General features: G+C 36.5%; 1 protein-coding gene across 1 annotated transcript in view; it reads left to right on the forward strand.

Annotated features, from left to right (window-relative positions):
* Positions 1-15,408, forward strand: part of LOC105439444 (leishmanolysin-like peptidase) — a 28,566-nt gene extending 13,158 nt beyond the window's left edge. Inside the window, exons 8-21 of the mRNA XM_011668451.2 lie at positions 1,412-1,526; positions 2,333-2,449; positions 5,250-5,437; positions 5,959-6,073; positions 6,689-6,778; positions 8,304-8,355; positions 9,316-9,429; positions 9,810-9,917; positions 10,369-10,484; positions 11,473-11,707; positions 12,147-12,293; positions 12,911-13,048; positions 14,173-14,322; positions 14,916-15,408. Coding sequence (XP_011666753.2) covers positions 1,412-1,526; positions 2,333-2,449; positions 5,250-5,437; positions 5,959-6,073; positions 6,689-6,778; positions 8,304-8,355; positions 9,316-9,429; positions 9,810-9,917; positions 10,369-10,484; positions 11,473-11,707; positions 12,147-12,293; positions 12,911-13,048; positions 14,173-14,322; positions 14,916-15,034 — 1,804 coding nt within the window. The 3' untranslated portion in view covers positions 15,035-15,408. The remainder of the gene's footprint in view (positions 1-1,411; positions 1,527-2,332; positions 2,450-5,249; positions 5,438-5,958; positions 6,074-6,688; positions 6,779-8,303; positions 8,356-9,315; positions 9,430-9,809; positions 9,918-10,368; positions 10,485-11,472; positions 11,708-12,146; positions 12,294-12,910; positions 13,049-14,172; positions 14,323-14,915) is intronic.
* Positions 15,409-22,520: the final 7,112 nt, after the last annotated feature.

Genomic DNA, 22,520 nt, shown 5'->3' on the forward strand with positions numbered 1-22,520 from the left:
ATAATTAGATTGTTGGTAAATTGTGGGGCTAGTAGGTCAAGATCATAGTCAGGAGCCGATATATTTATAGGATTTTTGTTTTAATTGTGATATGTCACGAATAATTCCATCTATATTTCCTATACTGAAATAATGCAGAGGCATAATAAGGATACGCAGTTGCAGTCTTTTTGTTGTTGTAGATGTTGTTGTTTTTGTCTTCATATGTTATTGTTGAATGCACATTTTCCTGCTTTTCGAAAACTGACACCCTTTAAAGGGAAAGTCCACCCCCAAAATAAGTTTGTTTCGATAGAGGCAGAATAATAAGAAAATCAGGTGAGTGAAAGTTTGAGCAAATTCTGAATGAAAATAAGAAAGTTATGAATTATTGAAGTTGTGATCAATCAAATACAAATTGGCAACTCTGTGACTTATTATACGAGCTCTCCTTCATTTGCTTTGTGCATAATATTCCATAAAATCATGTTTTCTTCGTTATTGATGACGGAATATATATTTGTTCCTTGCAGGGGGAGTATAGAAACATATTTGCAATTATTATATTTAGGGTGCATGTATGGTTGAAATTTTTCTTGAGGGAAAATGAAAATTTTAGATTTTTTTAGTACTGAGCAAATGAAAGTTGAGCTCGCATGATACGTCATAGAGTTGCCAATTTGTGTTTGATTGATCACAACTTCAATAATTCATAACTTTCTTATTTTCATTCAGAATTTGCTCAAACTTTCACTCACCTGATTTTCTTATTATTCTGCCTCTATCGAAACAAACTTATTTTTGGGGTGGACTTTCCCTTTAAGGTCGGTGTCAGTCTTATGAGCCCTCAGATACGTTCTTTCAGAAGGCCTGGGAGACCGACTCGTGAACCCTCGCGTAACTCTTTCCAGAAAGGCCCGCCAGAATGACCCTTTCGGTCTCTTCTGTCTGTTAGTCTCGTGGCCTGCAGCCATACGAGATATTATATAAAGGCACAGGTTGATTGTCCACCATCTCATTAATGCAATATTTGTCATCCCCAACAAGCTCTTGGTTTTTATGATTGCGCCACCCCGCTCACTTCTTGTTCTTTTTTACCTTATTTTGGATTTTGAAAAGAAACAGTAAAAGAGAGTAGAAATTAATACATTCATTCTTTCATAATTATGAATCCCAGTCAGAGATACATACATGACTTTCATTTGGGCATGAAATGTCACATATTCAAAAGACCTATCCAAAGCTGAACAAGTCTTAAATGATGATGATTATGATGATCACCGTTGGTGTCACGTGAGAAGACAGCAGGGATGTGTTTGTACTAGCTGCTTTTGAGTAACAAATACACATCTTTTATCGCGTTTAAAAATTGCTTCATTTAAAAATAACACCTATGATATACCTCGTTTGAACTGTTTCCTTCATTTTACAGTGGCGGATACCTTCAATGGAGTGACCGTGTAGCTCGAACCCAAACCCTAGATTGGGATATCCGTGGGGGTCAAATAGAACGAAATGTGACGATCATGGTAACACCTAACCTTATAGTAAGTATTTATCATTATGAATATAAACATGATGATGGTGCTGCTGATCAAAAAGACAACACCCCCCCCCCCCCCACTCAGTGTTATTTCAAGTACGCGTATGCTTGTTCCCTCCCCGTGAAAGCACCCCCTATCTCAGGACTGCCAGCATCGAACCCCCTTTTGCGGGCTTTTTCTTCTGTGGAGACCCCCTTAAATCCGACACACTGCTCAATGCAACCCTTATCTATGATATAAAGGTATTTTATAACCCCCTTTTAAACATTTTCAGGAGTCCAGAGAGAGAGAGAGAGAAAGGAACACGAATGTGGTCCTCCGACCCCAGAATGGGGGGGGGGGGGAGATGATAACCATCATCCTTTATTTCCATTTCATCCGAAAAAAATTGCACCTATAATTATTGTACCTAAGATATCATGATTGGCTGTATGTTTATAGACGATTAAGTAGACGCCCTTCTCTATGAAATATATATTTTTCTTTATCACGATGTCGTCAATTTGTTACGATTAATTTACTTCAAATACCATATTACTCATTTTCGTTCCTATTTACTACATAATCATCCAATTTAAAAAAAACTTATAGACATTGTAATTTCGTTCACAATGATTGTGTAAAGAGTATTATCTTTGATCTGCGCAGTATACACACACACACGCACATGAATATATATATATATATATATATATATATACATGTTTATATAAACTGTATTATATACACATTGACATATACACAGAAAAACACGCACACATACTGCTCAGATCAAAGATATAGATATAGATTGGTTTTCATCAATGTAGAGAGAAGCTCGTGAATACTACGGATGTGACACCATTGAGGGAGTCGAACTGGAGGACGATTATGGAAGGTTTCCATCTGGAAGCGCTCTCAGTCATTTTGAGGCCCGATTGATGCCGGTAGGATTCTTCAGATGTGTCTTTCAATGGTGTACCTCTCATTTTTGTTATTCACCTACACAATTATGTAATTAATTTATGATAATCTAAATTCAGATAAGAATATTGAAAATGTTACAGCCTGGGTTTCTGTTGCATATTTTACAATGTCCCGTCACCTTTTTTCTGAAATTGACTTCCCAATGTTCCAACACCCCTGTATTCCACCGATCCGATATCTCTATGTTCCATCATCTCTGTGGTCTTTCCCTCCTGTCCCAATAAACAAAATCACGTGAAAATCACGTCAATATCAAGGTATCGACTTGAGGAGAGTTACGTTCTTGAAACACCTGACATTTACGTAAATGTGTTAATACGTTTATTGCACTAGGTAACTTAAAACACACGTACACCAAATCACGCAATTGTCACTGCAATATCACCATTATAATAACGTGATTATCCCTACCTTGGAGACCATGGTTTGTAAACCTAATACTCCCGTGTTTGTTTGGTTATGAAATTACATCTTCATAAACGAAATTATCGCGTCACAGAAACACGTGAAGCGTTAGTGATAGTTTTGGTCAAAATATCTGCGTGAAATTGAGGCTGACTTGAGATGAATCATGTTCTTCATTCACGTGAAATTTACGTCGAAGAGGAAGTATGTTACTGTAACCCGCGTTTAACCCAATAATTACGCAAATGTTACACAATAAATGAACTAAAATAATAATAATCATCCCGTTTCTGAACATCGTGTCTTGGATCTTCCATAATTACGTCCAGGCGTGCTGGTAGCAGTTTGGGGTTAGAGGGGGTTGGGGGAGGGGTGGGTGCAAACATCCCAGAAGAGAAAGCTAGTTGCAGCAACTGGTCCAGTTGATGAACCATTTAATGCCAACTGGTAATCCTGGAAATTAAAATGGGCTAAATGATCCAGTTGATCCAGGCCAGTTATACTTCAACTGGTCTAGCTGAGCCATTAGAACCATTTGGTTAACTTCCAACCAGTTGTACAGCAACAATACTTCAATACTGGTACGTCTGTATTTCCGATGTAAAGGCATTGGTAATAAGTAGACTTACGTAATTTAATTAATCTAAAAATTTCGTATACTTGTACTTTATTGAAATTATTTTAGTTCATAGTTAATGTTTCCCTTATTCATGTTTAACTAAATGTAATTTATACGAAGTAGCGAAATGTCCTAATAACTGGTAATTTATATTTGTAGTATTTTCGAAATGAATTGCATATAACTAAATCATCAGTTATTAAGAAATATGCTGTAAATTCAGATAAATTGTTTAAAAAACATAGATCTGCACGCACCCCATTTTCAATATGCAAATTAACTGGTGTCAGCTGGTTCAACTCGAAATATGCCGACACTCAGTCATCAACCGGTGCAACTGGAAATATGCACACTCCAGTTATCAACTGGTGCAATGAAAATATGCCAACAGTCAGTTATCAACTCGTGAACATAGAAATATGCCAACAGTCACGGTATTATCACCACGGAACTTAAATGGTAACTGTGAAACCATCAAGACACCCAAGAATAACTCATTTACACACCTGGAAAACACGGAATACCCAGCTTATATAAATAATCCGTTTGAGTCACGAGATCATCACCGCGGAACTGCTGGCAACGTTGACTACCATTTAAATAGGTGTTTTAAGACACCTAATAATTACTAATTTTTCACACCTAAAAGTCACGTATGCCCAGCTTAGATTAATAATCCGTTTGACTCACGGGATTATCACCGCGGAACTTATGGCAACTTTGACTACCATTTAAATAGGTGCTTTAAGACACCTAATCATTACTAATTTTTCACACCTAAAAGTCACGTATGCCCAGCTTAGATTAATATTCCATTTGAGTCACGAGATTATCACCGCGGAACTGCTGACAACTTTAACTACCATTTAAATATGTGTTTTAAGACACCTAATAATTACTAATTTTGCACACCTACATATCACGGATTCACAGCTCAGATTAGTAATCAGCTTGAGCCACGTGATCATAACCAAGAAATTTATGGTAACTTTGAAACCATTTAAAGAGGTGTGTAAGACACCTCCGAATTACTAATTTAATATAACCAGAGATTCACGGACAGAACAATAAGACGATTAGCCGGTGTAAGTAACGTGATTATTACCATCAACCTTGGATAACATGTGAAACCAATCGATAAAGGTGCTTACAAGACCAAATAATTACGTATTTATCGCCACCATCGGTTAACGGACAAAAAACTCGTTGCTTGGTCAAGTGGTTATTTGGTCATAAACACTTTATTTACAGAGGTAAGTGGAATCACGTTACTCCAGTCGCGTGATAAACTGGTGGTTTTTAGGTTAGATGAAAACGTGAACAGGAATACCTTTTTTGTTTAAATGAAAGCACGTGTCGATAACGTTTAAATCTAGTTCAAAAGGCACTATACTTTAAAATCACTTAAAATACACTCCCAAAAGAGGTTACTTTTTAGTGTTCTGTTTATTGGGGTGTTGCAATACCCTTATGTTCGACAATCTTATGTTCCAACGCCAACACCCTTATTTGCTGACACCCGTATGTTTCCGATACCACTAGGTTAAAACATAGACGTAATAGAGGTTAAAACATCCCTATGTTCTGCCACCTTCATGTGTCAACACCTGTATGGGCACCTTTGTTCTGGTGTATCTGGGTCGTTTAGGTAACTTATACCCAACCTCATCAGCTTAATGATAAAAGGTTAAGGCTACAGTAATATAGCACTCAATTTTTAACCTTTTGTTTGTTAGACCGAGTCAATGGGGCCGGCTTTCACTAAGGGGCGAAAATTCTCTCGTTTCACTTTGGCATTCCTCGAAGATACCGGATGGTATAAAGTGAACTATGACCTCGCTGACCCATTTACTTGGGGTCGTGACCTCGGGTGTGGCTTCGTCAACAAGAGTTGTAAATGGTGGATGGACACTCAGAGAAACAGGTGAAAAAACGGGTGAATAAACTCGAGTAGGAAACAAAGAAAGAACAAGAAGCGACTGATAAATATTAATTTTTAAACGTAATGTGGTCTTTTGTGGGTAATATTGAAAAACATATCGATACACAACAATATGGCGTATAATTTCATACTAACTATAAAATTTGATACATAAATTCAATTCAATTCAATTCAAATAAAGAGGTATAACTATGCCAACCAGTCAGCTTTGATTTTTCGATCGGGATTCTTCGTATACTGAATTCCAATTTAACCTAGTTATATATTTAAACGTTACTAAGAGCAAATCAAAGCAATTTAATTATCGTGTGTACTCAATCCAAAATACATTTTAATTAGTATTATTTTATTGTGACAAAACTGAGGAACTGACTAAAATTACTTCAAAATATGATTCTAGGCCATTATAATCTATTAAACATTTCTTGTTTTATTTTTTTAATATTTTTTATTGCTAATAATTTGATTTCTTTTTACATTCCTTTTCGCGGTCTGTCATGAAGAGGGCTGTCCCTAATCCCGTACTGTGAGAACCCCAGTGAACTACTCTGTATGGAAGGCAATGCTGCCGTCTGTACTAACAAAAAACTCGATGAACCACTGCCGGATCAATATCAGGTGCCGACAAAGATCGACAGTTCAATGTCGAAGACAATTTTAATGTTATGATGTGTTGAGTGTTCGGAACCCAGCCAGGCACTAACGTCATTTGGCAAGACGTTATTCTATATTTCAACTATCCACACAGGTGTAAATGGGTACCTGGCAATCGTTGAGAAAGAACAGTATTAATATTGATGTGGCTACCGAGGAAAAATAAGATCCGATTATTTGTTTAGTATTAGTAGCAGTATTATCATTAATACTATTTTTGTATTAATATTGTTATTATCACTGCTATTATTAACATTGTTTTAATATTTGTACATGATTACACTATATCTTTGATTGTCCATCATTGGCGTAAAATGAAAACAGATAAAGAAGATGGTAATGCATTATTCCAATAAATGAAATCATTATTGGTGATCGAGGCAAGTAACAGAGGATAACGATTTGATTTCTCTCATATCATTTTATGATATTGAATATCAGAACATAATATTATATATTGTACCAGTATAAGACTTACTTATGACCCATCCATCATGCGAACAAAAATACATTTGAAACTGCAAAAAGGATTGATCTTAACGTTTCTTTTTTTTCCTAAATTATTTGATTCTACTTCAGTATTTTGATTCTCTTCCCGGCTTCAACGAGACGGAGATAGCTAGTGTTGGCGGTTTGTTTATGTTCATTGATCATTGCCCTGTTATTTTCGTAAGTTGAACCAATTTTCTGTTGTACCAACTTACAAACCATGAATATAATGTATTTTTAAAGCGGGAGAGTCGAGAATTCATTGGTTATGCTCACGTGCAAGTATATGACTCCTCTTGATTCAAAATAATAGTATTAACAACATGTAAACATTTCAAACCCAGGTCATGACGCAGTCACATGACAGTGTAACATTAAATACAAGTGTTTATTTCACTTACAATAAAATAAAACACAGACAAAGGTTTTTCAAAGTCTAGAATATTTGTAAGAAAGATATTATAGATGAAATATGTAAATTGTTGAAAGATGCTGTCACCAAAGTATAGAAAGATGTGTATTTGGGAACATACGACTGTGTATTCGATAGGAGGTTTAGCTAAGGTATTTTGTAATATATTTCATATCTTAAATATTGAGAAGAAAAGTATGAAGAACAAGTAAAAGATGATCAGAAAGGCTTTCAAAAACCAACTTATGTAAGGGCAATCTGTATACACTATTCGGTCATGCTAATAGAAATCTTCAACGAATTATGTTATATTTCATTGTTTTTTCCCACACTTCAATACGTGATGTATTAGGCTATTGAAAGTGCTTTAGTTTGAAGTTTGAAAGTCTTTGAAATCGTGTTGTAAGTTTTCCTGGTATCACATTATTTTTTTTGTACACGTTTGTTAGAGATAATTGGGTATTCGGAACATATTAGTTATTATATACCTCACTTAAGTAATCAAGCAATCTTATTGGTCGAAATTGCATTCATAAACTTTAACTGTTCCCGAAAATTCCCGGTAACCATGGTTAAAAAACAGTTCAAAATCCCAATAACCATGGTTATTGGGAAAATAGGTCAGTCTCCATGGTTACCTCATAGGTTTACATGTTAAAAAATGGTCTGAGCGATCGAGGATACCGTACGTGTGCGAAGAATTGGTCGGTAATTTCAATACAATTGAATATCGATCGATCTTACCGACAATTTTATCTTGCATTGTTGACATTAAGACGAAAATAAACTTCCAAAAACAAAAAAACAACATCTGCCGATAGTCTTGATCTAAATTCGTGCCAATATGCATTGCAAAAGTAAAAGAAGTGCCTGTTTAATGGAGCAGCCGCGAAGCTTGCACCACGCGAAGCCGTTTTCAATCCATTTTAATGTATATATAAGAAAAAACTGCTATGTATGGTAACAGAGCGCGATAGCCGAGCGGTTTAAGGCGGTGGTTTTCGTTATATCACCTTTGGTACGCAAGAGATCGAATCCCATCTTCGACAAAAGTTTTTTTTTTTTTTTTTCTTTTTTTTTCGGCATATTAAAGTATTAATGACTGCTTTAATATTCGAGAAATAGTTGTTTTTATACGCTCTCGGGAATGTTGCAATTGGGCTATTGCCCTCGGCACGCCTCAGGGCAATAGCACAATTCTAACCTTCCCTTGAGCGTATAAAAACAACTATTTCTCTCAAAGCAGTCATTAATACTATAATATTTTCATCTGTGACTCTTTTTTGTGTATAGCCTGCGTATCGACTACAAACCAGTGATTATCGGCGACAAATATGTGACAGAGGTTAGTGAAAAAAGTAAACAAATAAATTATCAAGATTTTTGCTGGAGTAAGATTTAGTTTATCTTGCAGGCATTACACCCTCAATATTTGATTTGATTTGATCTGCTTTAATTTCACTTGAGTTTATTTGTCAAAAAGAACAGGAAAGGGGGATATTTTATTTTAAAACGTTTCACGTCTAAATACAGCCGGGCATCATTTGCAATAAATATTAGGCAGCGAAGAAAAAGTAATTTGTTTGAGACTATTCGACGAATTACATTAAGTTCTCCTATGATAACATAGTTTTTTTTTAATGGCAATTGTTATATGCCTACTTTACATCGTGAGGAAGAGTTAAATGTGATCCGTAGAGATCGAAAGAGCCTTGCTGATGTAAATGACTTTTTCAACTTGGATGATTAAAGAGAAGGTTGATATTGGGAAAGGTGAAAAAGAATTTGCGAACTTGTTCATTCTTTTTTCAGTTGAGTGAAAGAATATCATAGAAAAATGTTTCAAAAAGATTGCTCTTCTAATCCCCTCATATTCAAAATATTGCAAGAAAAAGCGTAAGTGCTTGGAAAAAACTTTCATGCCACATATTTGTGTAATTCCATTTATATATTTTTGCATGAGTAATTGAGAATAACAACAAGACTGGGTCAATTTATAATGCTATTTTGATCATTCCAGAACTAACTGTATACACCAACTCTTAGGGCTGCATCATCAACCTTTTTTTTCTCGCTTGCAGACAGTACTTTATTTCTTCACAGTGTAATGGAATGAACCATATCCCTAATAAAAAACTTTTTTTTCACTTTGTGTGATATAATTATCACGTGATTTGTTAAAAAATAACATGTCAAATTTACATTTATACATTCTTCTTCATAAATTAAAAGGTATAATTGCATAAAAACAAGTAAATATTTGATAAACCTTTGTGACATGATGAACTGTCCTATCACCCCACAGATATCAACGAATGTGACAGTGACCCTTGCAACTATGGAGCGACTTGCTCGGACATAATAACGGGCTATTTCTGTACATGCACCGCAGAATATGCAGGGCGCCACTGCGATTACAGTAGGTTAAAGAGAGCAGAAAAAACCAAGGTTTGATTCATTGATGCATGCGAAGACTAGCGATGGGAGTGTCGTGGCCAGAGGATAAATCACCGGACTATGTGGCTTACAATACGGGGTTCGAATCCCTGCAAAGGCACTTATATTCTCTAGCAATACATTAATCCATATTTGTCACTCTTCGCCGAGGTTAAGTGAACGGATACCAGGCAGGTTGATTCCTCTAATGCGTAAGAAATTATTAAGATTAATACAGAGCCATCAGGTAGTAGTTATACCAAGGTCTTAAACGAACTATAATAGACCTTATTAGTCCAAAATATTAATAGTCCATTGACTCGAAGAAAAGAAACTGGAACTTCTTTTCTTTTCTTCTCGCAGGTAAAACCATTTGTTCCAGATTAGACCAATGTGCACAGAATGAGGTTTGCAAAGATGGGCTGTGCAGCTGTGGACGCGGTCGGATCAGAACAGAAGAAGGTTGTGAAAGTAAGTATTATCACACGAACTTAATACAACTTCATTTGAAAAGTTAGACAATTATATAATGCCTGTTGGAATTATATAGCTACTCTGTTTTGCTATTAGAACACAATAATCACTACATAGGTGTGAGAATAACCACACCAACGCATACAAATAAACAAATGATATTGTTGAAATTTAGGATTCTCAGAAAGTCGGCCAAGGTGTCATTGAAAAAAAGAAAGGGTCATTCAATAGACCTTTTGCATGCCTCATTTCTTAGTTGAAGGTTTGCCATGACAGGCTTCATGGGTAAACTTTACATTAGTATTATTATCTTTATTATACGATTATGATTATTATGATTTTTGTGATTATCATTATTATTATTATTTTGTGTTGTTGTTGGTGTCGCTGTTCATGTTACTTATTGTTACTTATAATATATTGCAATTAATAATCTTTTTTTCTTCAGTTCCGAGACGGTTCGAATTGTGGTTTCAAGTTACGAAGATCAACGGGTCACTTGCAATATACCCTGACACTTTCAAATCTAGTGATGAAATAATCAGAGGAGAGCTAGAGTATGCGGTACGAAAACGTCCATCTTACGACAATTTACTTCAAAAATATTTAAAAAATCATTCAATCAATCAAGAGACTAACACATAGCTCAGTTGGTAGAGCAGTGGTTTCGTAATCCGGTGACCCGGATTCAAAGCCAAGGCGATGCGCTTGTGACATTTGGTAAGGCATTACTCCTATTTACCAAGTCTTTCGGAGTGGACCTAAAGCCGTTGGTCCTCTGGTTGCTTACTAACAAGCATTATGCTTTCTTAGCAGTCAGGTTAAATAACCACCACTACAGATACACACAGTTAAATTACATAACATAGCTCAAACAGGGAAGAAATCCGCCACTTCCAAACGCTGCATTTATGGTATTATGCATTATTTTTGGAAAGGTGGAAGTAAAGTGTTCAAAGATATATGCAGTTTTATTTACTGCTTACCAGGCATGTAAATGCTGTTAACCATTGAAATTAAATATGCTATTTGAATATTCGTTTAGTCGGCATTCAAAGTTACTCGGTAACATTGACTGAGATTCTGAAATGAAATCCTGGATTTAGCTCATGCTGCAATCATAATTATAACGTTAAGGTCAGTCAGGAATCCCATGGCTTTTACAAGCCGATCGCCTGTCTGATTATCAAGATATCTGTGACTGGAAATCAATAATTAATTTTTCGTTTTCCTAACGGTTTTTATAACACTACAGTCTATTGGGGGAAAATGAGTATGGTAAAACCGGTTACTCAAAGATTTTATGCCAGACCGGATCGCCGTAGCACAGCCGAGTTCTAATTCTGCTCGGGATACTACTTTAACAACAATCATGGAGAAAGACAAATTAATTTCTGATGGTACTATGAAAAATGTTACAAATGCTGATTATTTTCCTATTTTTCACGAATTGGTCATAATTATAAAGACGAGGGAAAAAATCAAACCTAATGTTTACTATTACAAATGCCATGAATGGAATGCTCATTATTTGCCCGCTTACTTCCTTCAGATTTTTCACCGGTTATCAAGATGGCAGATCTTCGTTGACTCAGTATTCAGTGTCGCAATCAAGTCCTTCAATGGGAGTCTCGGAGTAGAGATGGACATCGTTCTCGATGCAGGCAGTACACCGGATGACGTCATGATTTATGATCTTATGACGGATTCTTATATTTTTGCCGCCGAAGATCTGTCGTCTGGATACACATCTTACACCGTGGATGTTAGCTCTATCGATGTTCAAGGTATGCGATGGGCCATGGCTCTGTGGATAGCGAGTTTGGAAATCGAAGGTTCCGGGTTCGAATTCACGATCGATATTCTTCCCTTTTGGGGCATTATTTCTTAGATACGTATATTATTAGTTAGGAACTAAAGCAGAATTGAGAGAATGAAACCTGAAGATAATGAAAACGGGTTCATTGATGAAGGTCCTAATATTTGTCCTACTTTTACACTACGTAGACCTTTTTTCCATGATTGTTGTACAAATCAATTCAAGGGTAACTTTTTTAATATACCTTATTGTTTGGCCTTTAGAAGTTATGTCCGGACTAGGCAATACGTCATTGTAATGAAATTGCCTGAGGTTGATATTTCGTATGTTTTTTTGTGATTGTGTTTTTAAAGAGTTATTTAATAAACGAACAAATGACATATAGAAAACCCATCTTTCTGTCTCAGATTTGGATGAATGCGATGAAATGGAATACTCCGCTTGCTCTGTCTATTCTACTTGCAACAACACGATTGGTTCCTACCAGTGCTCCTGTCTGCCTGGCTTTGGAGATCAAGGGGATCCGACAGATGGGCAAGGAACGGTCTGTATTGGTAAGATAATGATGCCGATTTAAAGATTCAGACGCTAACTTAGCTAAAGATATATCTCTACTGACTATCTACATTGTTTTGTTTGTCATTTCTGTTTTTGCTTGATACTAAATTTATATTTTCTACTCCATTCCCGCTGGGATTGACATTGGATAGGCCTTACCCGTTTGCCATTTCTCCAAACATATGCTCTGCGTATTTTATAATTGTTTTATCATTTATATTATGTACCGTAATTTTTATTCCACGTAGTAGAGGTGTCCTGGTGTAGTGGATACAGCACCGGACTGTGGATCACATGGTTCGCGAGCCCAGTCTTAGAGCTAATGTCCTTTGGAAAGATATTAATCCACATTTGTAACTCTCCACCCAGGAGAAGTAAATGGGTACCCAGTAGGATGACTTTCCTTGAATGCTTTAGCGCCTTTTCATGACGACTCAGCTACAGCCGGGGTAATATTATGATACTTTGTATCAATGTCGGCAGAGTTTATTCAGATAGTAGTTGCGCTATATAAATAGACATATTATTATTCTAAGAAGGTAATCCACAACCTATTGAAACAACTTTAGTTGAGTTTTGACAGTCTTTGTGACCACGTTCTTTATACATTTAGATATCGACGAATGCAGTCATTCATCCTTAAATGAATGCTCTCCGTTCGCCCGATGCACGAACAAAGTCGGTGGATATAACTGTGTTTGTCTCTCGGGATATGAAGACTCTACTGGGAGCTCTGGAAGATTATGTGCAGGTAGGCTGTGATAACCAATAATAATTTCCCACTATCGCCAGAACTAAGGCTTATAGGCTACTGCAAGAGAGGTGCCTATAGGACAGGGGCGGTGATTTCTGTTCATGTCCGGGGGGGGGGGGACGAAATGCGAGGAACAAGGGAGCAGTGGCTTAATGAGCAAAAACGTTTCGGAGGCAGAACAAAATCGGCATCACCCTCCACTCGTACATGTTACATGCAAACCCCGTGGAACGTTTTTCAAAGTGAGGTGGGGGGGGGGGCTAAAGTATTTACGATCAGGCAAAGCGAGCGAAGCAAGTGGAGCGTAAATTAAAGTAGGTCTTAAACTAAACGATCTAAGTACGATCCGATTTTTTTTGAGAATTTGCAATAGTACTTTATACGAACATTCTAACATATGAAATCTAGGATCTAAATAGTCATATGATTGGGAAAATCGAAATTTAGTGGGTTTTCATGATTGCTTGGAAAATGCTCAATCGGCTCCAAATCGTTGTGACGTTAGACCAGTAGTGCGATTGCCTACGATTTTTAGACGATTCTTAATATACTGAATTCAGGTTGTAAGTATTCTTATCAATATTTAGAAGTTAAATAAGGAAGATGATTTTTGCCTAGATTTCCAATCTAATACAAATACAATTGAAGTGCATTTATTTGATTGGAGGACGGTTGTGTGGTGTGCGGTGGGCGTAACAGGCATTATAATTAACCCTACTAATCAAAGAGAAAGGCATTGGCACTGTCTTACACCCACATCTCATTGCAGGAGATGCGCGCGTTCCCTTGAGCATATAAAACAGCCAGGCCTCTCAAAGCAGTCGATATCTCTATACCAATCATCTCCAATGCGCTCTGTATATCAGGGGTTCCATGTTGATAAATAATATTGAAAACATGAGTTTCAAACACATATTAATTCTACAAAGAAATAATACAGGGTTATCATGTGCTCTAAGTCAACATTAAGCAACTTGTGACTATATTTTAATTGTTTGGTGATTAATTAAAATATTTGCTCCTCTCTGTCTGTTTCTCACATTCTCGATCTTCCACTCTCTTTCTTTGTCGTTCTCGCACCCTCCCTTTCTCTCTATCACCACCCTCTCTCTCCCTCTCAGACCAGAATGAATGCATCTCCGCCAAGCTGAATGACTGCTCCCCAGTGGCGGCTTGCACCGACGAGCCTGGAACTTTCTCCTGCGCTTGTCCTCCGGGCTACACAGATATCTCACCTACTGGTGCGGGCCCGGGAAGGGTGTGTGAGAATGGTAAAATATACAGGAGCGTCTTCTATTTTAAGTTAAGAGGCACTGGGGTATGCAGTAATATATTTGTTTAAATGGGGGAGGGGGCATGCAGACTCATGCAAGGGCGGGGTGTTATACACCTGGCTTGCCCAAGGAAGCCAGAGTGCCATAGACTCACGACAAATCGTTGTTGAGTAATGGGCGCGCGCGCGTGTGTGTGTGTGTGTTTGGTGGTGCGTGTGTGCGTGTGTGTGTGTGTATGCGTGCTTGTGTGTATGCGTGCTTGTGTGTATGCATAAACCTTTGAATGGAGGGGGGGGGGGGCTTCACACTGTTTTAGATATTTGAAGTGTGTTTCTTTCTTATCTGAATGTATTAAATGGACCAGCCTGGGGTGTGGGTGAAGTGATGGGTGTAGTGGTTGGGTACATGGAGTCACAATGATGCCCAAAGCAAGCCCTCTTCAACCATGTGAAGGAGGGGGGGGGGGTATTTACCGACATCAAGGGAAGCCACTGGAAGTAAACGTCGACAAATCTTGTGTATCTTTGTGCATTCTCTTACTTTTTCTCGTATATTTCTGTAACTTACTATTTTGTTTATGTTTCTTACAGAACAAGTTAAAGAAGGTTCCATGACCTTCATCGTCATTATCTCAATCGTCGTTGGTGTCATGTTCGTCCTCTTTGTCGCATTGCTCTTATTATCCCAAGCGATGAAGACCAAATTCTAGATCGCGCCCATGATCGAAATGCTGATTGAGTGGTTCGTCAAACCCGTACACGGCGTTCGAAACAGTTTCTATTCGACCTCTATGAATATGATTTTGCGGTCTGTTCAAGCTCAAAGAATATAGCCGTTGTCGTAACGGTAGTCATCATTATGGATTTGCCGTTTGTCTGTTTTATAATATCAGAATAATCAAACATTTAAACGAAGTAGATGAATTTTCACGTTTCCGTCAATTTATTCTATTCAGTCTTTATCGTGTGGTTGCATGTATCTTAAAGGGAAGGTTATGTCTTTTAAAAGTGAACAAAAGAACAATTGTGAGCTTTCTCATTCTCTACATAGCCAAATGTGACTACCGATAGATTCCTTCTGCATGTGTATAGAGTACCGAAGCTGTGACGTCATAAAAATCTATTTTTAGAATTTCTCAATTTTTTCTTCATATTCCGAAAGAACATCAAAAATAATGTCCAAATGTCGAAAACCAATTGAATATGTTAAGTATTGGCTGAGATATGACCATCTGAATGAATATATGTCCTATGGGAACTCAGTGTTATATGCTCTGGCTCCTAACCATTAGGAGCCAGAGCATATAACACTGAGTTCCTATGGGGAGTATATTTATTCAGATGGTCATATCTCAGCCAATACTTAACATATTTAATTGGTTTTCGACATTTGGACATTATTTTTGATGTTCTTTCGGAATATGAAGAAAAAATTGAGAAATTCAAAAAATAGATTTTTGATGACGTCACACTTCACCACTCTATGTAATCAATATTTGATTTGATTTGATTCGATTTTATTTTATTTTATTTATTTTCCACTCAAATATCCACAAATTAAATGAAATATATAAACCATACAGTAATACAATATATAACACAACAAATATTGACATATTTGTGTGCAGTGCCTTTCACTGTATGGTTTTTTTTTAGCGAAACTGTGTCAGTTCTCTTCCTCTCACACATAATAGAGATTAGACGCATTGGTGTATTGATTGATTTATTTATTCAGTCTTCTTTAAAATACAGGGTAGTCCCTTCAGAGCCGCAAGTCCTGCTTTTCAAAGGAGCCCTGTAGGAAAGTGGTAAATACATAAGCACATTACAACAACAACAAAAATCAAAACATATTCACAATACATAATTCAGTTATTTACCACTAAACAAATTAGGTATTTTAACAAAGAACACGTTTCAGATTGAAAAGACGAACTACTTTTTAATGGGTAAATTGAATCGGCAGTCAGTAGAGGATAGAATAAAATATAAAAAATGCATCTTGATTTTTAAAATCATCAACGACCTATCACCACCATTTCTAAATCCATGTATTAGTAAATGACCGGTATTATATTATACTCGTTATGCTCTAAACAGTCCATTATTGATTCCATAATTTAGAATTAATTCTAACATTACAACCTAAGCGATTTTAGGGGCTAAATTATACAGCAAATTTAGCTGTGATATCCAAAACTGTAGGTCTTTGTAAAGTTTTAAAAAGTATGTTCAAACTTTTCACTTTCTCTTGTAAATATATTTTTACGTTAATTTGACCTTTATTAATCACATTTCATTTTGTTCATGATGGTTGTATTGTTTTCTAATAATTGTTAATGTGGGTTTTTATGTTACCTATACTTAATATTTTTTCTTCCCCTTTTTGTTATTGATATAAATTTTAGTTGAATTAATGTATATGCCATGTACATTTTTACCTATGTATATAATTGTGTTTTGAATTCATGTTTATATTGTACATGTTCTTATGTGAATGCAGAGCTCTCTAGGAGAGCAGTTCCAGAAATGGACTTGAAGTTAGACCAACCTGTAGAAATAAAACAATAGTAAATACTAATAAATAATTTTAGAAAATATAATAAAAAGAATGTGATTAAAAAACACTAAAGAAACTGTCTTTATTTTTCTCGTGGTGCAAGTCCCCCTTGCGTGTTAAGATCATCAAATTTCCCTTTAATAGGAGGGGACTTACGCCAAGAGAAATATACTCCTCGTGATCTGAGTCCCCCTCTATGATAAAATTGATGAGTTGACGGTCCACAAACGTATATCATCTATCAAAGAAGCCTTCCTAATCAATTGCAACCACTCTTGTAGGAATTTTTGATGAATAAAAAGATAAAAAGCACGGCGAACAGCCGGTAAAACATGCACTTAACAGTTAAGGACGAACGCACGCACACATTTTCACGTATCACTATGTACATTACACAGAGCGTGGGAGTGAACGGGAAAGTAAGCTTTGGAGATATGTTCATTTAACCTATGACACGTTGACGTCGTTACGAACTCGCTTATTATGAACCTGCGGAAAACGAGTGCCCTCGTGTTGCCGGTGAACATTCTCTCCGTGTGAATCCTTAGAGCATTAAGGGAATTTGACGGGACGTAATATCTAGGGCTAGACTCAGCTAGAGCCGTTGTCAGAAGTGTACCTGTATCGTCAAGGTCATCTCAGAAGACCGACAGCTGACTGAAAGAAATCCGTCGGATATAGAAAAGAGACCCCCCCCCCCCCCGGAAAATACGTAATAAGCAACGAAAGATTTCGCTCTATATAGTGGGGTTTTGATTTAATATATGCCGTCAATCCAGCGAACCCTTTCAAAAATTGTCCAAAGGCTCACAAGACCGACATTGTAGGTCCAATGTGCTGTATCTATCGGTTTTGTGGACCATCGGTATAGATGTCATAGAGTTTAACGAGATAATTATGTCGCTTTCGTGAAACTGCCTGCGCCCGCTTCTCTGTAGGGTTTGCACTCACCGCCTTCTACTTCACAAATAAAATGTATGGTCTCGAAAAAGCTGTCGTCGTAGCACTTGAACCTGGACCATGGATACATCCTGAAACAAACCAAAATTGTCCTAGATCAGGATTGACTCGTCGAGCCAGGTCACTGCAGATGGCCCTATCCAACAATCCTCGCCGCTGTTGGGGAGGTTCTTGACCAGGAATTCTTGTTCTTCCTGCGACTCGATGTTTGTCACATGCATGCCGAGGTCCTCGCATGACGATTCGGCCGAGTAGAAGTCGGATTTTGCCGTAGAGAAGTAATAGCAGGAACCACTGAATTGCAGAATTAGACATGACTTGGTTCACAAGCTGGGTGAGAATTATGGAATGAGAAGACAAGATCCAGTTTCAGTTTCAGTCTCAGTTTTATTTTTCATTTCCAAAAGAACAGTGATTTTCACAAGGAAACGGATATAACATAAATAACATAAATATCCAGTATAATAGAATGGAGGGATCCACTGAAAAGCAGAGATTGTAAAATTTGGATCCCTCAAAATAATGACAAACATTATTTTTTGAAAACTGTTACGACACGTATAAAGAATAATGAACACTTGAAAGGTCATAAGAAACAATGGGGACTGACAGATAAGACAGAAATGTATAATACTATTTATTTAAAAGAAACAACTATATACGTTTAACACAACAGAAAAGAGAAAACTGCAAGGATAGAAAATGTTGCTGCATATGTGAAGAGTAAAGAAAAAGAGAGGAGATGTGGAGAGGAGAAGAAAGGAGAGAGTGAGAGAGAGAGAGAGAGAGAGAGAGAGAGAGAGAGAGCATACGATGTGCATACTGCAGGGGTAACGTTCTGGATTAAAATAACATGTTTTTAGAATCCAAATTTTTGTAAATCATCAACAATCGCATATGCTAATAACAAGGCATAAGATATTTACACAGTACACTAAAAATAAAGAATATTGATTACAACAAATATATTTATACACTCTGTTTAAAGGTAATACAAAGTTTTGGTATTGGGTCATGATTTTGGTTCAAATTAACGTATTGGAAGCATATGCGATCCTACAATATTGAGGGATCGTTGTCGCAGTTGAAATTGAGTCTTAAGTTATGGAATGGTAAATAATAAACTCCTTTTGTTGTATAGCTCCCTCTCAAGGTCAAAATATTAATTAAGCCATAAATCAATGTTTCTTGACTAAAATCGACCGATTGGTTATTTCCGTTTGGAAATTATATATCACAACTACATACTCTGAGATGTTCATGGCCGCAGCTACAACTGTATGGCTGTAAGCGCTATTTGAAATTTATCAAAATTTACCGGGAGCACCGGTAAATTTTGATATTCAATTTTACTCGAAAGCAGAAGTGTTTTAGGAGCTGATTTTTCTAGTGATTATAATACATCCGCAGGGGCATTCAATATATCAACTTTGTAAAGAATCACTATCCAACCAATTTTCAAAATTTCCCAAAACTTTGTATTACCTTTTAGATGCCGAGATGTATTGATGCTTGGGTTGATGCAGTCTGTAGCAGTTCTAGATGGGGGCTCGCCTAGCCTAGCAAGATTCTTCAAGCCTCTCCCATTTTGCATTCAAGCAAGGCATACTAAAGGAATCCTCACCCTAAAGAATAAGTGTAAGTTTTCTTTAAAACGAGATCCATTCATATAGCCTTTAATGCAGCATTTAGATAATTGAAAATGCAAAAATCTTCTCGCTCGGTCGTTAAACTCCCTCGCATATTATCCTTCATATTAAGATTTCTATTTCCCACTATTTACTTGTGTAAATAGTGGGAAATAGAAATCTTATCCATGCCAAGCTCCCTACTTCATATAATTTACCTACTAAATATTTACGACCCTTAGGACTGCGCACTAATGACCTGCAAAGTAAAAGTGAAGTGTTAAAAAAGTAGTCTTGCTTGTTTTTATACTATATGTCGTGTGTAGAAAGCCCTTTTGGTTAGATTTAGGCAAGACTGTGACGTCACTAGCGATAAATAAGAAGCTAGTACTGATTTGGCCGCTTGGAGGCGCTGTTAGGCGTGCTGCTAATTTCCCTGTTTCGGAAATGTTAACCCCTCCCCCCTTTGGTAATTTTATGTATGTAAACCCCCCTAGAAAAAACCTAACCCCCCCCCCCTTTTGATTTTTTTTTCTTGCTATCTCATTTGCATAATACATACATATATAAATATAAAACGAAGTAAATGAGACAACCGTATATGAGAAAAAAAAAACGAAAAAAAAAACTATGCCCACGGCGACCTAAAAAAGGTGACCTTACCCCCCCCCCCCCCCAACTGAGCCAAATATCAAATTTCGAGACCCCCCCCCCCAAAAAAAAAAGTGTCCTCTTACCCCCCCCCCCCCCCCCCCCCCGCTTATTCTGCGGCTGGCTGTGTCGTTGCGAAATTTTCGGACCGATTTATAAATGTTAAACCCCCCCCCCCCCTTGAAAAAATCATGCGTACGCGCCTGAATGTACTTGTCAGTACGTGTAATGTACTTTGATAATGAATCAGGCGTATGTTGGCATTTACGTTTAGGTATTGTTTAGCTATCAAAGTAAAGATGAACGATATGAAATTATAAGAGGCATATTATGGAGTTTGTAGCTCAGTTGGATTATAATGAGTGTGCATACTCTCTACAAAAGAGAGACAATATTACTACCATGCAGCACTAGAAACATTGGTGCAGTGCATGATTTGATTTGTTATGTCAAGGTTATGATTATGAAGGTATAGGCCTGTAGACTTTTACATTAATCACAATCTATTCAGTTCATATACGATGAAGGAATTGAATGGTTTATCTAATTGTAACAAGTGTGGAAAGACCCACAGAGTATTATAGATCAAATTGTATGACAATTTATCTTGGTTTAAGCAAATAACAATAGGAATTAATACAAACAAGTGAACTAGGGTTGCAGTATTATATTTCACTGAGGTGAAGTTTATTACATCTAAAAGGATGATTTCATGATAAATGAGTTATAATGGCGACATATGACGAAACAAATGTTTATATGTTTTGTCAAGTTCTGTCGTCGATGGTGTCGAGGTGTTTTGGAAGTCACACTATAGTTTTGCTTAAGAATGTAATGTTTTAATACAACAAAACTTCAAAAACCTGTGAGGGGGTAGTCACTTCCGTCACCTTCTCCCCTCTTGTTCACTTTGCTTCTTCAAAAAGGGATATATTATGAAAAGTCAAAATAGAAAGAGAACCGCGCAATATGCATGAAATAGTATACTGACAATTATCCAAATGATTATTGAAACACAAAGAAACCATGACAACGAAACGGGAAACTTCCATCTGTTGATAAAGCAAATGAAGAAAAAAAAATATTTTGACAAAATATATTATTAGTTTAGAATACACGTTCAAGACTTTTTAAACTCCAGAGTATTGCTACTTAGCATAAAACGTATCATCCCTTTTCGTATAATAATATTTTGTATTGGATTCGATTAGGCTCTGAAAGTATGGAAATTATTTGATGAATAGTCACATTGAATATCAAATTGTGATAATTTTTTTGCAATAATTGATTTTGTTTCTCAAAACTCCAATTATTTTTCGTACATAACACAGTTTATACAAACATAATTATAACAAAACTTTTTGATCATTTGATAAACGAACATAAATACAATATAATTTATTGTTCATAATTTCGCAATGTGTATGACTACAATATATCACAATCACATAATAATAGTAAGATATTACCGCACTACACAGTTATTTCATCCCCAAAACGAGAACAAGCATTGCTTTTTCAGAATAATACTTAACCTAAAAAAAATGAGCTTCATGTTTCTCAACATAATATTAAACAGAATTTAAATTGTAAGTTTTTCTTTTATTAAAAAACCCTCTCCATTCCTTTCCTCTTTTTCAGCTCCGTATTATTTTACTTTATTCGCTAAATACAAACAATTTTTTAAAATGTATTATAGGGCGTAAAACGCTAGCGGCTAGCAGAAACTCTAAATGCATATAGAAATACCTGAAATCAATGATGAAATGTAGGGGCATCGTATTTAAAACAAGTGAAGTATCAATAAATGCTAGAACTGCTGAGAAAAATTCAAAATAAAAATTGCCAATACTAAACAAATATGGCGTAGTTGTTTTAAATTTGATATAACATCATGAGCTACATTAAAAATGTGTTTGTTATATTTTAGCCCCCCCCCCCCCCTCCCCCCTCCACTTTGAAAAAAACGTAGCGCGGGTCCTGTCCATATCACACAAGGAGGGGTGGTAATTGAAGTCAAGTAAACCGCAATATAGACGCTTGGGTTTCAACGGTATCGGCTGTATAGATATATATGTATGTATAGCTGTATTTACTTGGCTCATTACGACCACTCCATTGACCTTTGTACCACGCTTAAAGGCTTCTTCTCCTATATGATCTGTTCTCTAAAAATATATAAATGAGCCTTATAACTATCTGTAGACGTTTTTTTTGTAGGAAAAGAATCACCCTAAACGCCTTAAATTATATAATGCCTTCAGTAGATCTCATAGGTTCATTATTTTTTCATAATAACTAACACAACCCACTTCCCCTCCCCCGCCAAATGTTACTCCTCCTTCAAAAAGACCTTGAAACCCCCTGGTCCGCTATAATAGCTGCAATCTGAGATCA

The sequence above is a fragment of the Strongylocentrotus purpuratus genome, unplaced genomic scaffold (genome assembly GCF_000002235.5).
Source record: "Strongylocentrotus purpuratus isolate Spur 01 unplaced genomic scaffold, Spur_5.0 spur5_scaffold_16, whole genome shotgun sequence".
Lineage (NCBI taxonomy): Eukaryota > Metazoa > Echinodermata > Echinoidea > Camarodonta > Strongylocentrotidae > Strongylocentrotus > Strongylocentrotus purpuratus.